The sequence below is a fragment of the Nanorana parkeri genome, unplaced genomic scaffold (assembly GCF_000935625.1).
Source record: "Nanorana parkeri isolate BGI_ZX_2015 unplaced genomic scaffold, ASM93562v1 scaffold499, whole genome shotgun sequence".
Classification (NCBI taxonomy): domain Eukaryota; kingdom Metazoa; phylum Chordata; class Amphibia; order Anura; family Dicroglossidae; genus Nanorana; species Nanorana parkeri.
The window spans coordinates 144,172-169,105 of NW_017306767.1; the positions used below are offsets into that span (position 1 = coordinate 144,172).

Sequence of the window (24,934 nt, forward strand, 5' to 3'; positions counted from 1 at the left end):
TCTCGCTCCCTCTACCCTCTCTTTCTCTCCCCCCCCCTCTCTCTCTCCCCCTCTCTCTCTCTCTCCCTCTCCCCTCTCTCCCTCCACTCCTCAGCATCCTCACGTCTAATGCAAGTCAGTGTACCTGTATTAGATGCAGTGACATCATAGATCCTTAGAATGCCAGAGCAGGGGAAGAGATCAGGCTGTGGGGAACAGTTTAGCAGCTCGGCAGGATCAAGGATCAGGTGAGTATATCTGTTTTATTTGAGCCCCCCTAGACAAAACGAGCACTTAACCCTTGCAGTGTGGGGTGGGGGGGGGTAGTAGCCCCACTACGGGGATAAGATTTTTTTAAAATCCGGAGTTCTCCTTTAAGGCCTCATTCATACTTGCGATTGGATGAATCTCTCAAATTGCTCTGTGAGACTCATGCGAAGAACAGTTTGTGTCCAGGGGCGATCATCCGCAGGTAATGACACAATGTCTGATTACATGCGAACAGGTAAGTGTTTGCATGAGTCCCACGAAGCAATTCATGAGGCCTGTCCAATCAGCCGCCTACGAAATTGTGAATGGGGCCCGAAGTAGCTTGTTACTGATTTGTATTTGATTTCTGTTGGAACTCTTCATAGTTCTGAATGAAGCATCTGCTAGACTGATGGTAACAGCTGCGGCTTTATTGAAGGGAAGGTGGAGATTTATTCCACCATTGTGTTCTGTTGGACCATTTTATCAGCCGACAGATAGATGTGTATTATCCTTACCCTTGAGCCTTTTGTGCGAAACGCGTCAAGGTTTTTCCTTTTTCTTTTCTCTGATGTCTATTTATCTGTGCATGTCGGAACATCTTCACAATAAATAATAAGGTCAAACAAGTTAATCAAGAGAATGAAGCGGTTTAGTTTTACCGGAACTTTGTTGAATATACCAGGACCAGGCAAGGTCTGAAAGCCGCCATCTTTGAAGTTTGGGGTAGGTAAAGCCGGGTCACATCCTGATCTCTTTTTTTTTTTTATGGAATTAAAAAAAGCCCCAACTAATACATATGTATAAATAAAAGAGATGAATTGATTACATTAAATCAAATTATTCAATATATGTAAATGAATAACATTACGGTGATGATTTAGAAATCATCCTGCCAGCCATATGACTTTCACATATTCTCACCACTAGATGGTGCCGAGGAGCATCGGAATTTCTATCCAGCATCATGTAGCTCAGGGGCGGGCAATTCTGGCCCTCCAGCTGTTGAGAAACTACAAGTCCCATGAGGCATTGCAAGACTTTGACAGTTACAGGTATGACAGGCACATGATGGGATTTGATGGGATCATTAATACATGATGGGATTTGTAGGTAAAGCTTAGGTGGAGGGTCGGAGTTGTACACTCCTAGCCTTACTGTCCCTGGCCTGCTCCTTGCACTCATTGGATTATGATTCTGTCAATCAAAGAGGCTCAGCATGACATGTGGGCATTCGTTCATGCAAATGCAGTCAGCCTAGGAACACCCACTGCTCCAGACTGACATCCACCCATCAAAGCATTTTGATATTTGCATAACTCCTCCCAAGTGCAAGTCCACTGCTTGCATTAGAGGTGAGGGCTCTTGAGAGGAGTGCTGAAGCAGGCTCTTCTGATGATTTCAGGAAGCTATGGCCCTCTCACCAGCATTGCATAGAGATCTTCCTGCATTGCAAAAAGCAGCACAGAGACCCAGTGATGACATCACTAGGTCTTTAATAGGGTATACAATTAAAAAATTGTCATTAGCATGTTGATATGGGGAGGAAGGAGGAACCAGGGAAGGCAAAATACAGTATAAGCAGATTAAACTTCAGCTTTAGGTCTCATTCACACGAGAAAAAGCCGGCACGTACAGCTCTGTGCTGCGTGCATGTCCGTAACGGGCAGCTCCCGGGAAGGACAGGTGCTGCATGTGATTAGTACGCAGCCCCCGTCCTTCTCTATGGGACTACATGGCCGTACGCTGCCCTACGCTCACCCCAAGTGCAGGTCCGTGCGGGTGTCCGTACGCGTACGCTGACAGGATGGATCCTGTCTGCGCCTGTGCCAGGACACCCGCCAGTGTAAGGACCTGCACTTGGGGTGAGCATAGGGCGGCGTACGGCCGCGTACTCCCATAGAGAAGGACAGGGGCTGCGTACTAATCACATGCAGCACCTGACCTTCCCGGGAGCTGCCCGATACAGCCGCAGCACGGAGCTGTACGTGCCGGCTTTTTCTCGTGTGAATGAGACCTTAAGGGGTATGAGTTAACTGCTTTCAATAAAAATTGCTTACCTCTGCTTGTCATGTGTGTTTATTCCTACCACACACACTGAACAATTGTCATGGAATCACAGCACACAGCTCTTTTGGAGAAAAAAAAATATATAGATATGATTCAACCATAATTATACCAGTTCCTATTACAAAAGCTGAAATCCCGCAGGTTAGATGGAATAACCCCGAGCAATTCTTCCCCGTCATATTAAATGGCAGAGCACCGCCAATGCATCATGTAAATTTTCCTCCTTCATCCCAGCAGTGCTGGACCACCTATAGCTCCTCTTACTGAAAAACTCAGAATTGGTTTTAAATTGAGTCTTTTCATGTGCGCGCTGTTGCTTCTATCGCGACCTGCCTTCATTATGCTCCTCTGTACGCCATCAACAGGGAACAGCAAACACCGGCTCCATAAACAGGATCTGTATTGTTGATGAGCCGAGGGTTTAATTGATGATGGAGAGGTAGGTTTGCAGCAGAGCGAAGCGTCAATCATATTAATGACTGTCCCTTTGATGCCAGCTCTCAGGAGGGGTTCCGTGTTTGATTTACGATGCCGGGCATAGAAATAATAAAAAAAAAGAAGCAGAGGTGCATTCAGCATTCATTACTAGTCCGCCTGCAAAGTTCTGCTATGGATGCCCACCACTGACCTATGGAAATGTGTTCATGTAACTCAAAGAGAACCTGTCGCCGGCCCATTCATTTCAGCAAAAATCCCCCCATAAGATTATATGGGCATCAGGGATATTTCAAGCACATTTTACCTGTAAAAGCCTCCCTTGTGTAGACCTCTAAAAGCCCTGGGGCTGCTGCTGAGTGCCGCCATCTTGGATGTGATGTCAGTAACCAGGGTTTTGTCCCTAGCATATTCGCCACCTGAGGCGCGGGAGGTGGTGCAAGTTAACTGCCCAGCTCTGGTCAGCATCCAACCCAGCTCACTGATGTCACTGGTTGCCAGGAGCTGGTTGGGACGCCGGCCAGTGCGTCCCAAGTGGCTAAGAACTGGTGGGGAGATGTGTATGGTCCTTATACATCTTCCTGCCCAATTCTTGGCAATCTGGGACCCTCTGGCCGGAAAGGGAGCAGCAGGCAGGCACACTGCAAACATTGTGCAGGACAGGGGCCATGCCGCCCTGCCTGGCGCCACCCACATGACACAAAGAAGTGCCACCTGAGGCAACAGCGTCAGGCTACCTCATTATAGGAATGACCTTGTCAGTAACCCCAGTAGGCTCAGAGCTGTCATTCTAGTGACACTTTATAATATTTCCCTGTGCTCCTCCCTCTTGGCTGCTGCATAAAAAGGGTGGAAGAGCTGGGTCAGCACAGCAAGTAATTGGACACTCCCAGAAGAGGAAATGGCTATGATGTAAAAGGAGGGAGGGGCTGTGCTAGTGCGTTTGCAATTTATTTTGCTTGACTGATTTGGTGCAGTGACACATTGGGGGTCTCAGCTGCCGTTGTGATGTGCGGGGTCCTATGTGTGTCCCCGTGCCTTTAAAGGGGGTTGGGCTTCCTCCTGACAAACCTGCACCCAATTTTATCTTTTGCTACATATGCTCCAAGATGGAGACTCTCATAGCTTAGAGTTAGGACCGCACTACACAGAGGGGCCTTGACGAGGCAGTGCGGCTTTCACATTTTTTGCAGAAGATGTGTATCTAAAACCTCTGTTTTTAACCTTAGCGGTTAGACAGGTTTTTTTGCATGCTGGCTGGTGAGCGTGCTGGGAAACTTTTTGCTGTTGTGCTAGAGAACTGACTCTTCCTGGAGAAGTCAAATTTTCTAGCAATTTCAGAGGCATATTGAAAGCAAAAATATTAATCATGGAAAGAGAAAAACTCGAGTACGTGAGCATTTAAAATACTTGATTTTTTTACCTGCAATTTTTTACATTGAAAACAGGATCTCTTTTTTTTTTTAAATAATAAGATTTTATTTCGATTTTGCAATATACAAAAGTACAAAAATAATGTACTCGGCACTGACACACATGGCATTTATAACCTCTTACCCTTCCTCCACTAACACACAAAAAGAAAAAATGTTTTGCCATGAGTTTGGCAGCAATGTCCCATAAATTAAGTTGATATATTTACTCAAGGTGTAGGCATGATCTTTTAGTAAACTCGAACAGGATTCAATTATTGTTCCGGTAAATGTAATGAAACAAACAAGATGGAAAAAAAATATTGTCTTTGTCTGCAAATAAACCCATTTAAAGAACCAGGCACCCCAAAGTACTTGTTACCTGTATGTAAAAGAGCCAATAATAATAATATAATGAACAAAAATTAGTTTGTAAAAGTTTAAATCTTTAATATTCTATGTATATGCTATTCAGACAAAAGCTGGCCATGCACCTAGAGATTTTCTGCAGACTTTCTATGGTCAGATGGAAAAAGTGCAAGGGAGCGGGAGAGAGAAAAGAGGGGCATGCAAGGCATGGAAGAGAGAGAGAGAGAGAAAAGGAGAGAGAGCAGGGGAGGGAGAGAGAGACGGAGAATAGAGAGAAAGGCAGAGCAAGGGGGAGATGGAGAGAAGAGAGAGACAGACAGACATAAGGAGAGAGAGAGTGAGTAACGGAGGGGGAGAGAGAAAAGAGAGACAGACAGAGCCTGGTAGAGAGAGAAAAGAGAGACAGAGCATGGTAGAGAGAGAGCGAAAAGAGAGAAAGTGTGGGAGAAAAGAGAGAAGGAAAGGGAGAGAGAGAGAGACAAGATAGACAGAAAGCACAAGGGAAAGAGAGAGAGTAAAGGAGAGGGAGAGAGAAAAGAGAGACAAGTAGAGCATGGTAGAGAGAGAGCTAGTCCAAGGGAGAGAGAGGCAGAGCAAGAGGAGAGATAGAGAGAAGAGAGACAGACAGACATAAAGAGGCATAAGGAGAGAGAGAGAGAGAGAGAGAGAGACAGAGAGAGAGAGAGAGAGAGAGAGAAAGGGAAGGGGAGAGAGAAAACAGAGACAGGCAGAGCCTGCTAGAGAAAGAAAAGAGAAACAGAGCATGGTGGTAAAGAAAGAGCAAAAAGTGAGAGAGAGAGTGTGGGAGAAAAGAGAAGGCAAGGGAGAGAGAGAGAGAGAGAGAGAGAGAGAGATAGAGAGAGAGAGAGAGAGCTCAACAGAGAATAGAGAGAGACAGACCAAGCAAAGGAGAGATAGGGAGAGGGGCAATGTTGCTTGATTTGGTTTGCATGGATAAATGAAACAAGTTCAGTTGTTTTAAAGTGCACTTCTTCTTTCCATACAAAGCACTTTACTTTATGAAATAAATTGAAACCCGGTAAGAAAAGAAGGAAAAAGAAGAAAACCTTTGACATTTTCCACAAGAAAATGAATAATACCCCTATTCTAAAGTGTTGGATTTTGCTTTTTAGAAATAAAAGTTAACTATTTCTTTTTTATTTAACCTCAATTGTTCTCCGCCTGGAAGTGCATCTCGTTTCTTTCATTCCACTAGCGAGATTGCACAGCGTGTTCCTGCGTAGTTTATTTTTATAAAGCATTTTTCTCTTTTTAACAACATATTATGAAATGTAACTTTCAGATTTACACAAAAGAGCTGCCAATGAGAACGTCAAGAAATCCTGTACTGTTTACAGATTCTTTCTTCGCGGCGGATATTTGCTGGATTGTGATATTGTTCTGTGATTCCAATGCATTTGTCATGTGTCTAAGGTACTACTGCTAATAGAGCTACAAGCAGTGTTTAAAGGGAAACTCTTGCACAGCCGAGGAACCAAACTCTCCATGTCATGGCATACATTTTACCCAAATTTCTATGCAGATTATTACCTGCACTCTATAGCCAAAATCTTGTAAACATCTGACTATCACACCTATATGAGCTTGTTGGCATCCCATTCCAAAACCATGGGCACCTTGTAGCTATAACTTCTTCCAGTCTTCTGGGAAGGCTTTCCACAAGGTTTTGGAGTGTATTTGTAGCACTTTGTGCCCATTCTACCAAAGAGCAACTGTGAGGTCAGGTACTGTTGTTGGATTAGAAGATCTGGTTCTCAATCACTGTTCCAATTCATCCCAGAAGGTGTTCAGTAGGGTTGAGGTCAGTGCTCTGTGTAGGAGTTCCTCTACTCCAAACTCACCAAACCACGTCTTTATGGAGCTGGCTTTTGCACGGGACAGGAACAGGAACAGGAAAGGGCCTTCAGAAACCTGAAAAGGTATACAATGCCTGTTCTTTTTGGAATAGACTTCCCCTTTAAGCCATAGGACACCTGTATTCTTGACAGACTGTACAACACGAGTTGCATTAAATGGCTTTGTGTGTTGCAGTATTAACAGTATCCTTTACCAGAATTCACCCAATCTCAGTAATCTCTGTTTTCTAATGTGATCATATGGTCCTTCCGAGTTGTAATAGGAGGAAAACTGGATGGAGAGGCATCAAGCCAATCCTATGACAAGGAATTGAGGTACCCGAGTACAATATACACTATACAATATAGTTCTATTGGTTGCAAAAAATGTCATTTTGTTTTTGTTAGTTTTAGAAAATCACAGGAGGCTGTACAGAGATAAAGAAGATATATTTTTAATAATGTTAAATCCCATCTCCAGGCAAACCTTTTTTTGTGCTTTGGATATACAGGGAAGGGTTAAAGCTTCTCCAACAGGGACTGTTTTTATCTTTAGTTACTCAATGTAAAAAAAAAGATTTAAATATCCAATACAGTTTCAGCTACAGTCCAGCTGTGGTAGACCCATGAGCTAACTAGCTTTAGACTGGGGGGAAAGGCTGTACGGGGCCCCATGATGGCGGCCCTGATGGGCAATTGCAAACACGCGATAGATCATCATTAAAAAAGCCAGCGCTCTGTAAATCTACAAAATGGATGGTCTCTGGTTTGCAATTTTTATTTAATTTGATTGTTTTGTTTTTATGGAATAATTGCTGGAATAATCAAATTGTAGCACCCACCCCCGAAGGAGCCGCTGGATGCCCAGTTCATCTCTAGTCTGTCTAGGGTATGTTCTTCAGCTGCCCCCCCCCCCCCCCCCCATTAGCATTAACCGCCCTTCTTCTAGTGCCCACAGACTGATGTCCACTCCACTAATAAAATGCAAAGTAACGGTTTATTGAACATCTTCACTGGGGAGAGAGGTTATAGGGATTCTAGGTTTCCAGGGGTAACCAACAAGAGCTCCAGACTCACCAGACCTTGTAGGTATATCAGTGTAGATCCACTTGGGAGACAGCGGACAGCAACCAATGTAGCAGATAGGTAGGATGGATACAGATCCTCAAGCAGGAAATACACCGACCATGCTCCTGAAGTCCTCTTAGTTCCAGGGTACTTCAAGAGCCTGCATTGGTCCCAGTTCTCTTCCTCTATCGGCATCACAGGCCTCCTCCATGTTGGAGGCCTCAGGGAAACCTTTCCCTCACACTAGCCCATGCCAACCCCCAGGCCTCAGGCCTAACCTGGGGGGGGGCAGGCTGAACAGGACCCAACCCTAATCCATGGTTGGTCCCAGCTAGACTAAGCACATGGCAAATCCCACAAGTATATGTACCCTATCCCAGCATGCACCACTGGCTGAGAGAAACCCAGTGATTGGCTGCTGTACTGTACATACACTACAGTGCCTTTCATTGTCTGTCCCACAATATGACAGAGTCACACTCCACCCAGGGGGGTACAGGCAATGCCAGACACCTGGAATTAACTATATAATTGCCACTATAAATCCAGCCAGGCTGACTACAGCCCTGGCTATCACTAATCGTCTAGTAGCCACCTCACAGAAGGTGATGGGGGCTACAAAATCAATACACATAAGGCCACCATTAAAAAGCCAGCTGACCAGTGTCTGAAACCATTCATTTTAGGCAGACTTACCCTTTAAAAAGTAAATGTATTCAAGAAAAATATTCAGTGATCTACTACATTTTCCACTAGGAAAGTCAGGAATCCTACTCCATTACACCTTTAAATTACCATTCCAGATAAATCTGATACTTCCATTTTCGGTGGATGGCGGAAAGTTTTTAACCACCTGGTAGGTTCTTCTATCCTGAAAACTCTATGGGTGAGATCTCTGTGCTGGTTCCCAGATATGAACAGCTGCTGTGCCCATTATGAGGAGCTCCTACCATCCCCTGCTGTATTTTTATTTATTTTGTATTATGGAGACTGTAACAGGAGGAGCTGGGGCACACAAAGGTGGATGAGAACACCCAAACCTCCCAGGTGGACAGGAGCACAGTCAAGAATCATGTCAAGAGGATATTCATTTTGGAGAATCCGAGACATATAAGAAGCCGGGGGCTGACTTCAGCCATTCAGACTCTATCCATAGCTAAAATATCACTTTTGGTGGACAGGAACCTTTAAATTCACTTTTCTCAGGAGACATCAGCCTGCTGGGAAGGCTTCTGGCCAATACTGCAGCTTGAAGTCAGTCATGATCGGAGGGGGCCTGGCTCTGTGCATAGGAGCCCGCGAAGACTGTGAGAATTGTTTGACTCATTCCAGCAGTTACAGAAATGTTATTATAAATGACGGGTTGACTTTAAGATTCACACTAATGATGGCCTAATGCATATTGGGTAAGAAGAAGATGTAAGAGGCAGCAAATCCCCTAGTAGGAAACACTGCGAAATCAAAAGACTGATTGCTACATGGATAGGAAATGAATAGTGAATGCTTTGCCTGTGTTTTCAGTCCCCTCGCGTGCGTTTAATATTTTATGTAAAGATCAAAATGAACCCCCTGCCAATCGCAGCCCAATTTCTGGGACAGTTTAAGGAAGCTCTGGTCTGCAAGCTGTTGTGGAACAACAAGTTCCGGCATTCTGCGGAAAGGCACCCAGGCATTTGTAGTCAGGGTCGGATTTCCCACAAGGCCAACAAAGGCCCGGCCTTAGAGCAGCAGGGAGTAGAGGGGCATCAGGGGTGTGGAATTCCTATCTCCCGATGCCCGGGACATGCAGTTCCGGGCGCCGGGCGGGTAGTTGTTATCTACATTTAGACCTGTTTTGGGCAAGCAGAACTTAATGTACAGCGGGGAAGCCGCCACTTGTTTTATACAAGTGATCTCGACGATGTCGCAGAGGTCACTTGTATGCAGCCTGCAGGTCTGCCATTCTCCATGGGGGGAGGTTTGGAGGGTAGGGGGGTGTATTAAGGACCTGGCCTTGGGGCAGCAGAGAGAGTAAATCCGGCTCTGTGTGGTTACATCTGGACAGCCAAGGTTGCTTGAGGCCTCATATGCATGAACATCATTTATCTTCTTAGGATTGTAATGGGAGTGAGGGATGTAGTGTAAAGGAGAACTATGAGGTTAAGGCTTTTCACTCATCCTCATAGTTCTAGCCGACCGGACGGGGGAGGGGGCGGGTACAGCTGGCTCTGCCTCTAGATAGGCAGAGCCAGCTGTCACTCACGCAGCTGGGCGGATCCAGACATAATTGTCGGGATCCGTTTCAGCTACGGCGTCTGAGTATACCGCGAGCGGTAACTCTCTATATACTGAGCTTAGGGTGACGGGAGGACGCTAGTTTGTGTCCTCCCGTTACCCTTAGGAGAACTAGGCGGAAAAGCACTAACCCCATAGTTCTCCTTTAAAGAATAGTTGGGAGCGCCCTCAAAACTGAACTCTGGAAGCTGTGTGCCCCAAAAAAGACAGGCAGAGGGCATAGGACTAGTCAACAGTATTGCCTGACGTCTCCCTGCAGCTGATCTTTTACCCATTACTGACTTATTATGCCTTGTTCTGTATTGTGTCTCTGTGTGGAGGTGGCCATCTTGGTAGAAACAGGGCTTTGCTTCCTCATGTCCCAGCCTCCAGCAAGTAGAACAGCGAGAAGCACAATAGTGACATCACCAAGGGGCTAATTTACAAATGTACACTGGGCGGATGCCATGTGCACTGCACTACTGCCGCTAGATGGCGCTGAGGAGCATAGGAGTAGGAATCCAGCCTCATTTCAAATGCCCTGAGACTAGCAGTCAGAGGCAGCAGTGCCTTAGATCTCACACTGAAGATATATAGCTATAGGCATGTAGGCACAGGAGTGCCTAGACACCCTCATATAGTAGAAAGTCCACTGCTATTTTTTATGAGAAATTCCAGATAAATGGTAAAAAATTTTTTAAGTAAGGCTAATAAGTATTTAACATTTCCAGATGTCTCCTATAACAGCGGTCGCCAACCGGTGGTCCGCAAGAAAACTTTGGTGGTCCTCATTTGCCCCCCGGGCCCCTCTGATGCCGTGCAGGCTGGGCCGTCATTGAAGCTGCACAGAGGTTCCGGGGCTGCCTCTCACTGACTCAAGTAGCGGCTGTCACAAGGAATGCGCGGCTCTCAGTACAGTGCGGGCTCTGCAGGAGGCGGGGCATCTCGTCAGTGCCCGGACTGAGCAGGCTGCGGGACACGGATGAAGTGGGGAGAAGCCAGGTAATAGTGGGTCAGTGTGGGGAAAGGGGCACGGTGGTGGTTGGGGCAGTGCTGAAGCTAGGAGGAGCATGTGCCCCGTGCGCCGGTGGCAGATTCGATAGGGGGAGGGGACAATTAATATTATTACTGGGCCGGGGCAGGCGGCGCCGCTCCCTCCCTCCACCAGCACTGCCTCTCCTGTAGGCACAACCGCACCTATGTATGTATGTGTATATATACTGTATGTATATATATCAAGTTTTCACTTTTTTCCTCCTTTGTTGCATCTCAGTGTTGCTGATTTCCTGCAGCTTAGCAGCCATTTTCTGTCTAAACGCATGGCCTCCGATGGCAGCTGCAAGCCATTGCTCAGGGTGGGCTTCCAGGTGGTGGCAATGGTGCAAGATGCCTGTGCAATGAACATTGGCATGACCACCTACAGTATAGTGTCCACTGGAATCGCATGTGACAAGGCGATAGCGCAGGAGCACAGCTGGGAAACAGGGACAGAGAGAGTTGTCACTCCATAACAGGAAGTGACCTTCATGGAAGCATCAACAGGTATTATTTTAATAAAAGCTGCAGATTTTAAAAAAATAAAAAGATTTGCAATGACTTGGGAATTATATTAATATGTTAAATCTGATTTGAGATTTCAGTGAGTGGGTTTACATCTACTTTAAAACTGCAAATATGCAGATTAGGAGCTCTGACGGAGTTCACTTGCTGCATGCTTTTTATGGGGGTCTGTGGCTAAGAACTAAGAGACAGCCAGGCAACTCGCATTTCATAAAGAGATTAGCAATGGCAGCCTTTGTATTTCTCTGCTTTATAGATAAGCTGAGTGAGCACTCTGATTGTAGTACCGTTGCAGTGGTTGCTGGATATGGTTTGTAGCTGGCTGGTTGCTTTCACTTGTTGCCTGGAATGGCTCTTTATCCCTGGCAGGAAGCCCCCGCTGCTCTCCACTGCCAGGACCTGCAGCCAGTTTCAGCACGGTTCCTACACTGAGCATTGGCTCTGTACAACTCTATGGAGGCTCTGCCAATACAGACATGAGATAAAGTAGCAGAGTACAGATCCCAGTATTACAGCTCACACAGGGAACTGCTGCTACAGGATTGGGGATTTAGATTTCTTCATGTATTACCACTTTATTCAGCTCCCCTAAGTCCCCAGTCCTCCATTGTTAGGGTAGCTGACATATTTTTTGGTGAATTTGATTTTTTTTTCTACTTTTATGAACTATAAACTGATATTTATATCAATTTTGTTATTATTTGTTTAAAACTCTAATTTCACAATAAACCTTTTAAACGGGGCCCTTTCATGTTCCAGCTTTTGTGGTGCATGTTGGGCTGCCTAAGAAGAAAGTCCAGCACTAGATCTGCACATGTGATGGCCGCTGCAGACTGAGGATTCAAACGGCACAGTCTCAGCTGGGAGAACAGGAGGGACACCGGTGTCGCTTCTCTGAGTAATACAGCTGTGTAACATCCTGCTCTTTCGCTCTTTTTTCACAGCAATGTGGTAAACCAGCTTTCTGAAACTCGGCCGTTCCAGACTTAGGCCCCGTTCACATTGAGCGATTTATCGCGTGGTAATTCCCGCGATATCGCGGCTATTTACCGCGCGATATCGCGTTCCAATGCTTGGCAATGGGGCAAAGGGTCCTGCTGTCGCGGGTCGTGTGTCGCTACAGCAGGACCCTTTTTGGAGCGGATTTTGGTGCAATTCGAGCTTGCTCAATGCAAGCATTTGCGCGATATCGAGCAAAATGCAAATCGCGCGACACACGCGCGATTTGCGAATCGCCAAGTGTGAATGGGGCCTTAGACTAAATGTAGTGGCCATGAAAGGAAGGCATGTGTAGCTGGTGTGTCCTTGAAGGAGAACAGGATGGATGGCAGTGTTCCTCCTCTGTGTAGTTCAGATTTGTGTAACATCCTGCTGTTCCGTTCGGTATTCACAGCACTGCAGTAAACCAGCTTTTCTGAAACCCTGGAGCACCAGACTAACACTTGCAGGCTGAACATAACAACAGGAAGGTGCAGCTGGTGTGACTGCCATAAATGTGAAGTCCTGCATGAAGAGAGTACAGGTTCTCTTTAGAAAACTTAGAGTGGAATAAAAAGGCATGAAGCTACCCGCTGGGTATTAGTACCTGCTCGGCATTAGTTCCCATCTGATAATAGTACCTGCTGGGCATTAGTACCTGCTGGGCATTAGTACCTACCTGGTATTAGTACCTGCTGGGCATTGGTACCTACCTGGTATTAGTACCTGCTGGGCATTGGTACCTACCTGGTATTAGTACCTGCTGGGTATTAGTACCTACCTGGTATTAGTACCTGCTGGGTATTAGTAGGCACTAGAATGAGACAAGTCATATCTAGTTCCAATAAACATCATGGCAAGCCTAACTGAGGCCCCTAAAATATTCTGACTTTCTATGTGGAGAGTAGGTGCGCCCCTCCTCACATCCCATAATCCAATATTACAGAAGCAACAGCAAGCTGAGCCTTACCCGAGACAGGAGCAGCTTGAAGGTGCAAAGGAAGATATACAAGGAATGAAGATGAACCACATAGGACTCACAGCTTCTATACCTCCTGCATTGGACACTGAATACAACAAGGGTAGGCAACATCAGCACTACAGCTGTGTTGAAACTGGAAATCCCATTATGCCTCTGCGAGCTATGCCTGTGGCTTTTAGAGTATTGCAGTGCCTCATGGGACATGTAGTTAGCTGGAGTGCCAAGGTTGCCTACCCCTACGGTAGAGGAAAGTAATTTAGCACCATCCATAATCAGGATCTGACTATGCAAATACTGACATTTAGGTGGTTTTGACGCAGCAGCTTGGGAGGGCTTCTCAGAATGCTTATTGTAACAAGACAAATATCATCTGCCACATTGCAGTGCATGCAATCCATCATGAAGCTTAGTACAATTGTGAAGGTTACAGATCACTGCAACTGCCCACTTGTTTTGGGTTAGTCTCCCACTAAGCTGTAAAGGCAGAATATTAGCAACTACCATTACATGGCCAAAAGCTTATTGGACGTTTGACCATGACCACCCCACATATCTAAGCTTGCTGGACATCTCACTCCAACACTATGGGCAAGAATTTTGTCACCCCCCCCCCCTTCATTGCAGTTAAAGCAGCCTCCACACTTCTGGGAAGGCTTTCCACCATTTTAGGGAATTGTGTGTCCATTTAGTCAAAAAACATTGTGTGAGGTTAGGTACTGATTTTGGATGATAAGGTCTTGTTGGAAGTCAGTGCCACTTGAGTTTCTCCAGGGGAAACCGGCCAAAACATGTCTTTATGGATCTGGCTTTGTGCACAGGGGCACAGTCATTCTGGAACTAAAAGGGCCTTCAAAATGGTACCACAAGGTTGGCCATATTAAATGGTCAGGTACTGATGTTGAATGAGTAATCCTTCCAAAGCTGTTCAGTGGGGTTGAGGTCAGGGCTCTGTGAAGGCCATTTGAGTTCCTCTGCAGGAAACCGGTAAAACCATGTCTTCATGGATCTGGCTTTGTGCACAGAGGCACAGTCATGCAGGTACTGAAAAGGGCCTTCAAAATGGTACCACAAGGTTGGCCACATTATATGGGCAAAAGCTTATGAACACTTGACCATCACATCTATATGGGCTTGTTGGACATTCCCATTACATCACTATGGGCATTAATTTGGAGTTGCCACCCCCCTTTCTTGCAGTTATAGCTGCCTCCTTTCTTTCCCCTTCTCCCACTCTTTTGGGGTGTGTCTGTGGAAATTTAAATCCATTTAGTCAAAAAACTCTTTGTTATGTTAGGTACTGATTTTGCATAAGAAGACCTGGCTGGCAATCAGTGATCCAATCCATCCCAAAGGTGTTCAGTAGAGTTAAGGCCATTATGACTGAGTCATCCCCACCTAGTAGTTACCTTGTAACCAACCCATAAGTTCCTCCACTCTTCTGGGAAGGTCTGATGATGTTGGATTAGAAGACCTGGATCGCAATTGCTGGCCCAATTCATCCCAAAGGCGTTTAGTAGGGTTGAGGTCAGGACTCTGTGGAGGACGTTTTTCCACACCAAACTCATCAAACTATGTATTTATGGAGCTGGGCTTGTGCGCAGAGGCCGGTACAGAAAAGGGCCTTCACCAAACGCTTACAAGAAGGTTGGTGAAGGCCCTATTCTGGTCCATCATGACTGTACCCCTGTGCAATACAGTTGTCCAAAATATCTTTGCATGCTGTAGCATCAACAGAACCTTTCACTGGAGACACCTGAACTCAATACTTTGTAGATGTGCCCACATACTTGGTGTGATGGGCAGGTGACTAGAAACTCTTGGCCATCTTCTGACAGATTTCCTTTGAGTTTACGATAACCCAAAGCGCAGATTATGAATCACAGATGCAAATTTGTATTTTTTTTAAATGTCAGCCTTTTTATCCAACAGCCGTTTCTTTATTCCCGTTGTATTAAGCCTCCACCGTTTTACTTCTCGATCTTTATCTTTTTTTTTTTTTTCCACAACCGGCAACGCAAAGCTGCTTCTCTTTATTACAAATTAATTGCTGTACAAGATGTGGCGTATCGCGAGCAAGTCTCTTAAGCAGGGCAAGGGCTTTTTCATGCAAAAGAAAACCTAATTTAAGCTGTTTCATCTCCACCCACACACACTGGAAAAGCCTTCATTTTCAAATATTCATGAGCAAAACTCCGTGCAGCTGGTGAGAAATCTGTCAGCCCGTTTAGAGGTTTACCCCGTGCGCTCGATCTTGTTTGTTAAAGGAACATTCTGGATTTAACCCCGCTTTTTCCGAAAATTCCCGAGTCACTCGCGTGGAGGTTTCTGTCCATTTTTTCCTGGCGTGGATTACAGTCTCAGGCATTCCTCCTTATTTTTTAAAGCTGACCATACACGTTATAATCTGATCCGACAATCTTCTTAAAGTGACAGTGCTGCCAAAAAAATAAATTACAATCTCCCGTTTAGTTTACTGATTTTGTATTGAGATTGTAGTCCATCCCGGGAGCGAGCTCGGAGCGGTGACTACTTTACAACACACACAGGGACCATGGGGAACAAAAGTAGCCCCCCCAGAAGGAAGGACAGTGTCAGCACCAATTCAGAGATGATTGGAGGATCTGCGGCCGAGTGATACACAAATAAGATACATTGTTGTTCATAGTTACGGGACTTGAATGTATTTTTAAGGTTGTGTCACTTTAAAGCTTCCAAAACAAATACCATTCAAAGAAAGGCTGTAATCATGAACATGTTCTGCTGTCCAAGGTGCTGAACGCCAGAGGAATGGTCCCCCAATGTCCTCTGGGAAACCGACATGTCTCAATTATCCTTGATCTCCCATAGATTTTACCAGGTCCTCCCTCTGACCTCCACATTGTTGCTATCTCCTTTAGGAGGACAGTGAGAGCTTCAGGAGACCCAGGAGATTGACAGGAGTGTCAGTTCCCCAGCAGAATTTGGAGGAGGATAGAAAGCTGAACTGTAGGATAAGCAAATATTATCTCAATACAAAGTAGCCCAGGGCTCACCAGCCCATCACTCCTTGTGGGATGTTGTCAGTTAGGTGACATGGGGCCTCCCAAGGCATGGAGTCTGCCAGGTATGTCAGTCCTGACAGTGGAGTTCTGCTTTTAAAGCTGAATTTCGGGATAAGCAGATAAGAGTCCTATGTATTCTTTATTGAATCTTAGTGAGCTTTGTGTATTTCTTCCAGATCTGTGCAGTAGCCCAGTGTGAGACTTGAAGCTTCCTGTAATAAAGACTGGTCACTGCTGCTCTCTCTCCTTGTGCAGGATGACTGGTCTTGTCTCCGCCCCGTCCTGGAATAAAGACCGCTTACTGCTGCCCTCTTCACTTGTGCAGGGTGACTGGTCTTGTCTCCACCCCCTCCTGTAATAAAGACCACTCACTGCTGCTCTCTCTCCTTGTGCAGAGTGACTGGTCTTGTTTGCTCCCCTCCTGTAATAAAGACCAGTCCCTGCTGGTCTCTCTCCTTGTGCAGGGTGACGGATCTGTCAGGCTGGGGAGGAATGTAGTAGATGATGCTGGATGTCTTCCGGCCAGGAAATAAGGCGGGCTCTATCTGACTTGCTGCAGCTTCTATTGCACATTGTGAGAAGCTCACAGTGTGCAGTGATATCAGAGGAAACCATTTCAGTCTAGGAGAGGAGCCGGTGCAACTGTGCCAGACTGAAGTTGAGGCCGGAGTTCAGCTTCACGGGTAACCTGTGGTCACTTTGATGGACGAGGACATTTTCCAGCTTTTAGTCACTTTCTAGTTCTGAAACAATCATCCAACTTTCCTGCCGCTGAACTGAGTGCCCTGGAAATTTTAGGTGACCAGGAAGTCAGACGGGACTGCTGCAAAGAACCTGCACAGCCAACTGAGAGTCCGCATAGCCCACCATAGAACCTGCACAGCCCTCCTCAGAATCCGCAAAGCCCAGCATAGACCCCACAAAGCCCACACGAGAGTTCGCACAGCCCAGCATAGACCCCATATAGCCCACCTGAGAGTCCGCACAGGCCACCATAGAACCTGCACAACCACCTGATAGTCTGCAGAGCCCACCACAGACCCAGCTTAGCCCACCCGAGAGTCTGCACAGCACACCATAGAACCTGCACTGCCACCATACATAGAACCTGCACAGCCACCTGAGAGTCCGCACTATTACACTAATTGCCATTATTTTTCCTAGACTTCTACTTTTGGAGCTAGTTATTTAGTTATTACTAAAACCAGCAATAATTGAATGCAGAGGGAATTATTTAATATGATAGAGTAGATACATTTATATAGTCTTACAGATACAACCGGCCCTTTGAGGGCAACCATAATGCTGATGCGGCCCACTATCAAATTGAGTTTGACACCCTTTTTTTTTTTTTTTAAGCCCGTGGACGTGCGTCTAAACAAACTTCCCCCTGTGAACAAAAAAAGTGCAACCGTGAAATCACAGCACACAAAAACGTGCACAAGGTCCTTCAAAAGAAGGGACCTACTTTCCCGACCCCCCGGGGCGCAAGGCTCCTGACAGGGGTTGAGACTGTTGGCCCACCAACCCGAAGGCCGGTGGACCATTTCCGTCGGGGACCTGCCGAAACAGGTCCCACACAGTACTAGGCAGGGGGGATCTCCCGAAGAGAAACCCCCCTCCTGGGTGGGAGGAGACAGAGAACCCCGTAGGAGGCACAGAATCTCCTCCCAGCATCAGGAATAGGCCCCGAAGAAACCTGCACCTTCAGCATCTGTGGGTCAAAAAGCTTTTGAAAAAAAAGCCAAACGTGCAATCGTGCATAACTAATACTAAAGTGCCAGTGCACCACGCTGACAGGCCTTAGGGGCTGAGTGCAAAAAAATTGCCCCGGATTAGCCATAAGGCCTGTCCAAGAGGCGTTGTGCAGAAAATTGCAATGTGGTGTGTGACCGAGTGATCAGTGAGTCAATGTGGGTCTCCCACACCCAAGTGACTTCCTGAGCACCCCTGGGACGCCACCCCCAGGGGGCACAACACCACGGGCTTCTGCCGCCCCCGAACCCTCTAGCCTCGACCAAGCTTCGTATCCATTCCCATCAGGAGATAGTTCACCTTCAGAGATCCCTCCGCCGGAGCCCACCCATTAACTAGGGTCGAAAGCTCCGAGGGCCTGGAACCTCATCCGGCTCCCTACCAATTACGCCAGGAATCTACTGGTCCGCCATACACCCCGCTCTAGTGACAGCAGACTTTCAATTCCCGACAACTGATAAGAACAGATACTACACTTGATCTTAGCCAAAAGGCCGAGAAGTGAGTTTGACACCCCTGGTCTAGATGATGCTGGACGTCCTCCAGCCAGGAAATGAGGAAGGGCTCTGTCTAACTTGCTGCAGCTTAATGCACATTGTGAGAAGCTCACAGCGTGTAGTGAAATCAGAGGAAGCAATTTCAGTCCAGAGAGGAGCCGATACAACTGTACAGGCAGCTTTAAAACATCATCCATAAGCAATCACATCTAGGGTCGCGTCTTACAAGAACCTTTATTTTACAGTGAAATCAACAGATTGGTAAATTAAAAGCTATATACAGACGAAGCAGAATCCCAAATTCATTGAAACTTACTAGATTACAATATGACAAACGGGTAGACGCATCTAAGGGTTGATTTGACAGAATTTATCTAAAAAAAAAAAAAATGAAGGCAATGACATCTTTATAACGGGAATGAAAACACTGTGCGAACCCTTGGAAGATTCCTACGATCAGATGGCGTCTTTTTTAAAAAAAAATTTCGGGGGAGATTCGGCAGAGACGACAAGAAATCGGACTCTATATGGCTCGTGAGTCAGCTAGCTCTAAACTCCAAAAAAAACCCGGAACCGGAATGACACAGGTATAACAGGCTCGGCCAGAAGACCTGGGACGGATTCTTGGACACCTGGGAGGATGCAGTTCCGTAGAGTCCCAACTGCTGCTTACGAGCACTAACTACTCCACTGATATTAAATGACGGCTTCTCTTGTCTACGTTTGCCTGGAACAAGCTTATTTTTTTATTTCCTCACGTTTAAGGAGAACTTAAAAAAAAGAAAAAAGAAAATTGACATTATTTAAAGCCTTTAATTAGCCGAATTTCCACCCGCTCTATATCCGCTGTAATCTTCTTCATGAGGAGAATGTGTCGCACCTGCAATAAAGGGGAAAAGGAATATTATTAGCAGATCTATATATAACTGTGTGTTATTTCAAGGAAGCAATTAAAGGCACATGACTTAGGGCCATGTCATGCTAGCGATCCATTTGCAGCTCGCCTGAGAGCACTTACCACCTTCTATGACATCAAACTATCACTGGCCGAAACAGCAAGACGTTGTTTCATTACTACTTCCTGCCACCGGGTATTTTTGGATCAACCTTGTGCTCGATTGGTCAGGTTTTCGGCATTTACCCCCACACTGTAAAAGGGTTAAAGGGTTATTAAACCCTCACGTTTTTGCATATATCTACTGGTAGTAAGCAGTAGATATATGCAAAACAATTTAAAAAAAAAAAACTTTTTCAAAGGGTTAATACTTACCTGTGTCCCTGCTGCGTGCTCCCATCCGAACATCGGAAAATTTCTCGGGCGGCCGCAAGGGATCTTGGGGTGGGCGCATGCGCAGTTCAGATGTTCGTCCGGGATACGAGGAGAGACACAAGGTAAGTCTATGGAGCAGTGTGCACCCGCGCAGACTCCGTGGGACATGAACGAAGAGGAGGACAGAGGAGTCAGCGCTGGATCGGAGACTTTAAAGTGCTCGATTTGGTCTAGGGTCTGAAATAAAAAAAAAAATATGCTCACCTGATCCTCAGCCCCGCCCCCACAGATTGATTCCAGCTGCCCCTCTCCAGTGGGCTCCGACGGTCTAAGGACCCTTGACATCATCACGTCTATAACAGTCCATTGACTTCCATTAGACATGAGGATGCCCAGAGACGTTCCACAGCTGGAGAGAGGTGAACGGTCACCACCACGGGATTGAGGATCAGGTGAGCATATCTTCTTTATTCCGGCCCCTATAGCAAAATCGGCACTTACCCCTTGCAGTGGGAGGGGTAGCCCCACTGCAAGGGTTAATTTTTAAAATGCCCAGAGTTCTTCTTTAAGGGCCAGGTCGCAATTCTGCCTCTGGCTAAGTGTGAATGACATCTTCCTCGTTGGCCATAACAATGCAGAATATCCGCTTGCCAGCAAGGAAGCTGTCGTCTGCATTCAGCCGGAGGCAGAATCACAAGTGTGATGTGGCCCTAAAAGAGAATTTGTACTTTGCAGTACTGATTGGACAGGTTGGCCACCATGGGGCTCCAAAAATACCCGGTACTTTTTGGTATGCAGGAATATGGGGAACAACCCCTCCCCCTGCCTCTCCACAATGCACCGTCTAATCACCAGCCTTGAGGGCTGTGACATGGCGGCATTGGAAGCCTGCATAGTCCTGTGCAAGTTACAAGAAAAATCCTACATTGGAGTCTGCAGGGGGGCCTGATGTCATTGGAGAAGAGCATTAGGGATCTCAGCAACCAAATATAATTCAGGTATCATCTTGTCAATCAATAGAATTCAGTTGTCATCTTAGCAACCAATAGAATTCAGGTATCATCCTACCAACCCAATAGAATCCAGGTATCATCTAAGCAACCAATAGAATTCAGGTATCATCTTGGCAACCAAAAGAATGCAGGTATTATCTTAGCAACCCAATAGAATCCAGGTATCATCTTAGCAATCCAATCAAATTCAGGTATCATCCCAGCAACCCAATAGAATCCAGGTATCATCCTAGCAACCCAACAGAATCCAGGTATTATCTTAGCAAACCAATAGAATCCAGGTATCATCTTAGCAACCCAATAGAACCCAGGTATCATCCTGGCAACCCAATAGAATCCAGGTATCATCCTAGCAACCCAATAGAATTCAGGTATCATTCTAGCAACCCAATAGAATCCAGGTATCATCCTAGCAACCCAATAGAATTCAGGTATCATCCTAGCAACCCAATAGAATCCAGGTATCATCCTAGCAACTCAGTAGAAACCAGGTATCATCCAGCAACCCAATATAATCCAGGTATCATCTTAGCAACCCAATAGAAACCAGGTATCAACCTAGCAACCCAATAGAATCCAGGTATCATCTTAAAAATGAAATACAACCCAGGGCTATAGAATGAGAGCTGATAATGAATTGGTTGCTATGGTTAACGGAACTGTATATATTTTTGCTTTAAACAAGGTCCTATCATTGTTTGCTAAGCACCAGTGGCTGCCTTTTGGGTTCTGGGATCTCCAATTCCCCAGATACCTAGAATGTTCCAGGTGGCCCAGTCCCGGGCCACATATAAAGTGCCATTTAATTAGCTGTTTGTGTTTGTCAATGTCTCGTCACATTTTATTTTTCAGTGATTTCTCCCCAGAATCTCACTGTCTGTCGCTCTCCAGATCCTATATATATCAACAGCGCACCCAAGGGAGCCCGAGCTCATGGCTGGAAACATGCTGGAAGCAAAGACCGGGATGGATTGTTGTGCGTGAGCTCTGCAGCCGAAAACAGATACTAATTCCAAGGGGGATCTATCTAAGGAGCTTTATTCCCTTACATGTCATGTCATATAAGATAATTAAAGGCTTATTTAATAGTGTAAGAAGCGCTGATGCATTGTAATCCAAAGTAATCAATCATCATTAAGGTTGACGTATGACTATGCAGGGCAAAGCAACAGGTTCACATAACGTCACCCCCGCCTTCTGGGAGCATAAAATTGACTCCCTTCCCTCCCATGTGACAGCACTGGTACTTTGTGATTGGCCGCTCAGGCACCCCATGCAGTCACATGGGGACTGGGAGAGAGAGTGCACATACAACTTACACAGGGCTGAACTTAAAGGCTTCCTTTAAAGGAAAACTATGAGGTGAGTGCTTTCCACTCACCTCAGGCAACATTCACACGTCATAGCGACATACCTTTTGCAGCGGCCGGGATAGCGCGACTTTCAGGGCGACGTTCCAGCGACGATCCAGCGACGGTAGCCGGACCTTCTCCGTCGGGCTCCATTAGAAAAAAGCAAAATCCGCCAAAAAAAGGGTCCTGTAGAAGCGACTTGCGACCGCGACGAGCGACATGGAGCTAAGACAGCTCCATTGAATATAATTAGCCGGCGACTTCTCGCGATATCGCACGGCAAAAATGCGCGATATCGCGGCGGAAATCACTACGTGTGAATTGGGCCTCATAGTTCTAGCCGACCTGTGACAATGAGACTGTCAAAGGTCGGCTCAGGAGATCGGGAGGTGAGCGAACACATACCGGCGTTCGCTCACCTCTCGATCCTGTCACGGCTCTCTGCCGTGACAGGGGAGGGGCTGGATTCCCCCTCCCCGCTCCGATCCACCAGCGCTGACTGGCCGAACGGACGGGGGAGGGTACAGCTGGCTCTGCCTTTAGATAGGCAGAGCCAGCTGTCAGTCACGCAGCTGGGCGGATTCCGACACAATTGTCGGGATCCGCTTCAGCTGTGGCGTCTCAGTATTCCGCGAGCAGTAGCCTAGGGTGACGGGAGGACGCTAGTTTGTGTCCTCCCGTTACCCTAAGGAGAACTATGGGGAAAAGACTTAACCCCATAGTTCTCCTTTAAAGCTGAGCTCAGGTCCAATATAAATGTGCACCATGTAATCCATCTGTGGATTCATTAAAAGGATATTAAGAGGGTTATTCACAAAGGAGCCGAAGGATCCAGCTGTAGCTTTGGCTGATCCTTTGGCTCTCTTCGGCCGCTGGAGCCCTTCGGTTCAGTCGAACGGAAGGGCTGCAGTACAGGCTATTCACTATAGCCTGTACTGCAGCCGAAGGCGGCCAAGCGGCTCAGACGAGCAGAAGGCATATGCTTCGGCTTGACTGAGCCAAAGTGACAGCCGAAGTGCCTGCCGAAGGCCGGCCGTTCGCCCTGCAAATGACAGCTGTGCGGAGCGGGCTGGCTCCGCCCAGTTGTAATGACAGATCAGCGTCCCCAAATGACCTGGAGATGCTGATCTGTCATTAAACATTAACAACTGGGCGCAGCCGGCCATGACAAAGATTCTAGCAGGTGCCAGCCAATAGGAAAAACAAATGTGAATTGGGGCGAACGGCAGCGAGTGAGCTGCCGGAGCTTCGGCTCAGCTGATCCAGATGTTGGATCGGCTGAGTCAAAGTCTTTCTGCAGTTCGGCTCAGCCAAACATGCAGAGCATGTTCGGCTGACCAAAGGCAGCCGACATACGGCTGATTTCAGCTGATGTACGGCTGAAATCAGCCATAATTAGCCGGAGTGAATAGCCGAACGTCGTTCGGTTCTGTTCACCTCGGCTCGGTTGATCACTTGGCTGCCTTCTGCAGCTTAGTGAATAACCCTGTAAATGTATTTTTTTACACCCCACACAAGACTGTCTGGGCAGAATCACAAATCCTAATTCAGTTCCCATATATGTATATCATGCAAAGCAAGACTGCAGTCCTTCCCAGGAGTAATGTGAAAGGCCTGCCGAATCGGGTTGCATGCCATTTGACAACAGGGACTACAATTCTATGGAGGGGACTTCATTCCTTTGGCAGTCGCGATGTTTCGGCAGTCAGAATGATTTTGTACCTGTAGTCTGGATTTGCTCTTTAGGACTCGGTAACCACACATCCCCCTTACCAGCCTTCTCCTTGTTTTTTGTTATTTTACGATCAGATCCCGAGCTGCAGGAACATGTGTTTCTAGACATATTTTTGGACTGAAGATGATTCAGCGCTACTTAAACAAAACATACAAACTCCCCCACATGATGTACTCAAGGTTTTATCTTTGCAAATAGTGATCATGCAAATCATGTTTCTTTTCCTCCCCGTAAGGCGTGTGACACCGATCCATGTAAACACGCATCAGCCGTGACAGCGGATCTTTCCCAAAGAATCGTTGCAGGGATCGAGGTGCGGAAAAGCAAACCATCTAAAGCTTTTATTAATATTGTAGAGAGCGACAGTGCGGAGGAGCCGGTCCGGGGCCATAACCATGTCCGGTGGGGTCCCAAAGCAAAACTATTGAAGCCGAACACAAAAAAATGAATTTCGAATATATTCCTCAATAGCCACAAAGGATATAAAGGCACATTGTGTGCACCAAATGTCTATGAAGACGCAGTTATTATCTTGTAAATGTAGCAGTGACATCCATCATTGTGCTTTGCATAGACTGTGCAGAGAGCAGAGCTGTGGGAGGGGCCTGGGATGCCCCACCCACTACAAGCTGCTTGCAGACTGAGTGGTCCTTATTACAGGAGGTGGCGGAGATAAGACAAGTCACCAAGCAGAAGAAGAGAGGTCAGCAGTGAGCGGTCTTTATTACAGGAGGGGCGGAGGCAAGACCAGTCACCCTGCACAAGGAGAGAGAGCAGCAGTGACCGGTCTTTATTACAGGAGGGGGCGGAGACCAGACCAGTCACCTTGCACAAGGAGAGAGAGCAGCAGTGACCGGTCTTTATTACAGGAAGCTCCACGTTTCACACTGATCTACTGCGCAGATCTGGAAGAATAAGACCCTGTACAGGAGTGCTCAGACTAGGAGAAGGAGAAGCAACATAAGGTGTCAAACAGGTGTGCAAGGAGCATGCAGGATAGAGCAGAGTGACAGAGGGATGAGCTCACCAGTGTGCTGCTTCTCCTTTCAATTACTAGTCA

General features: G+C 46.6%; 1 protein-coding gene across 1 annotated transcript in view; it reads right to left on the reverse strand.

The window, feature by feature from the left end:
• Positions 1-18,987: 18,987 nt before the first annotated feature.
• LOC108790755 (protein LBH) overlaps positions 18,988-24,934 on the reverse strand; it is an 11,532-nt gene continuing 5,585 nt past the window's right edge. The window contains exon 3 of the mRNA XM_018561093.1: positions 18,988-19,384. Within this exon, the coding sequence (XP_018416595.1) occupies positions 19,317-19,384 (68 nt within the window). The 3' untranslated portion in view covers positions 18,988-19,316. The remainder of the gene's footprint in view (positions 19,385-24,934) is intronic.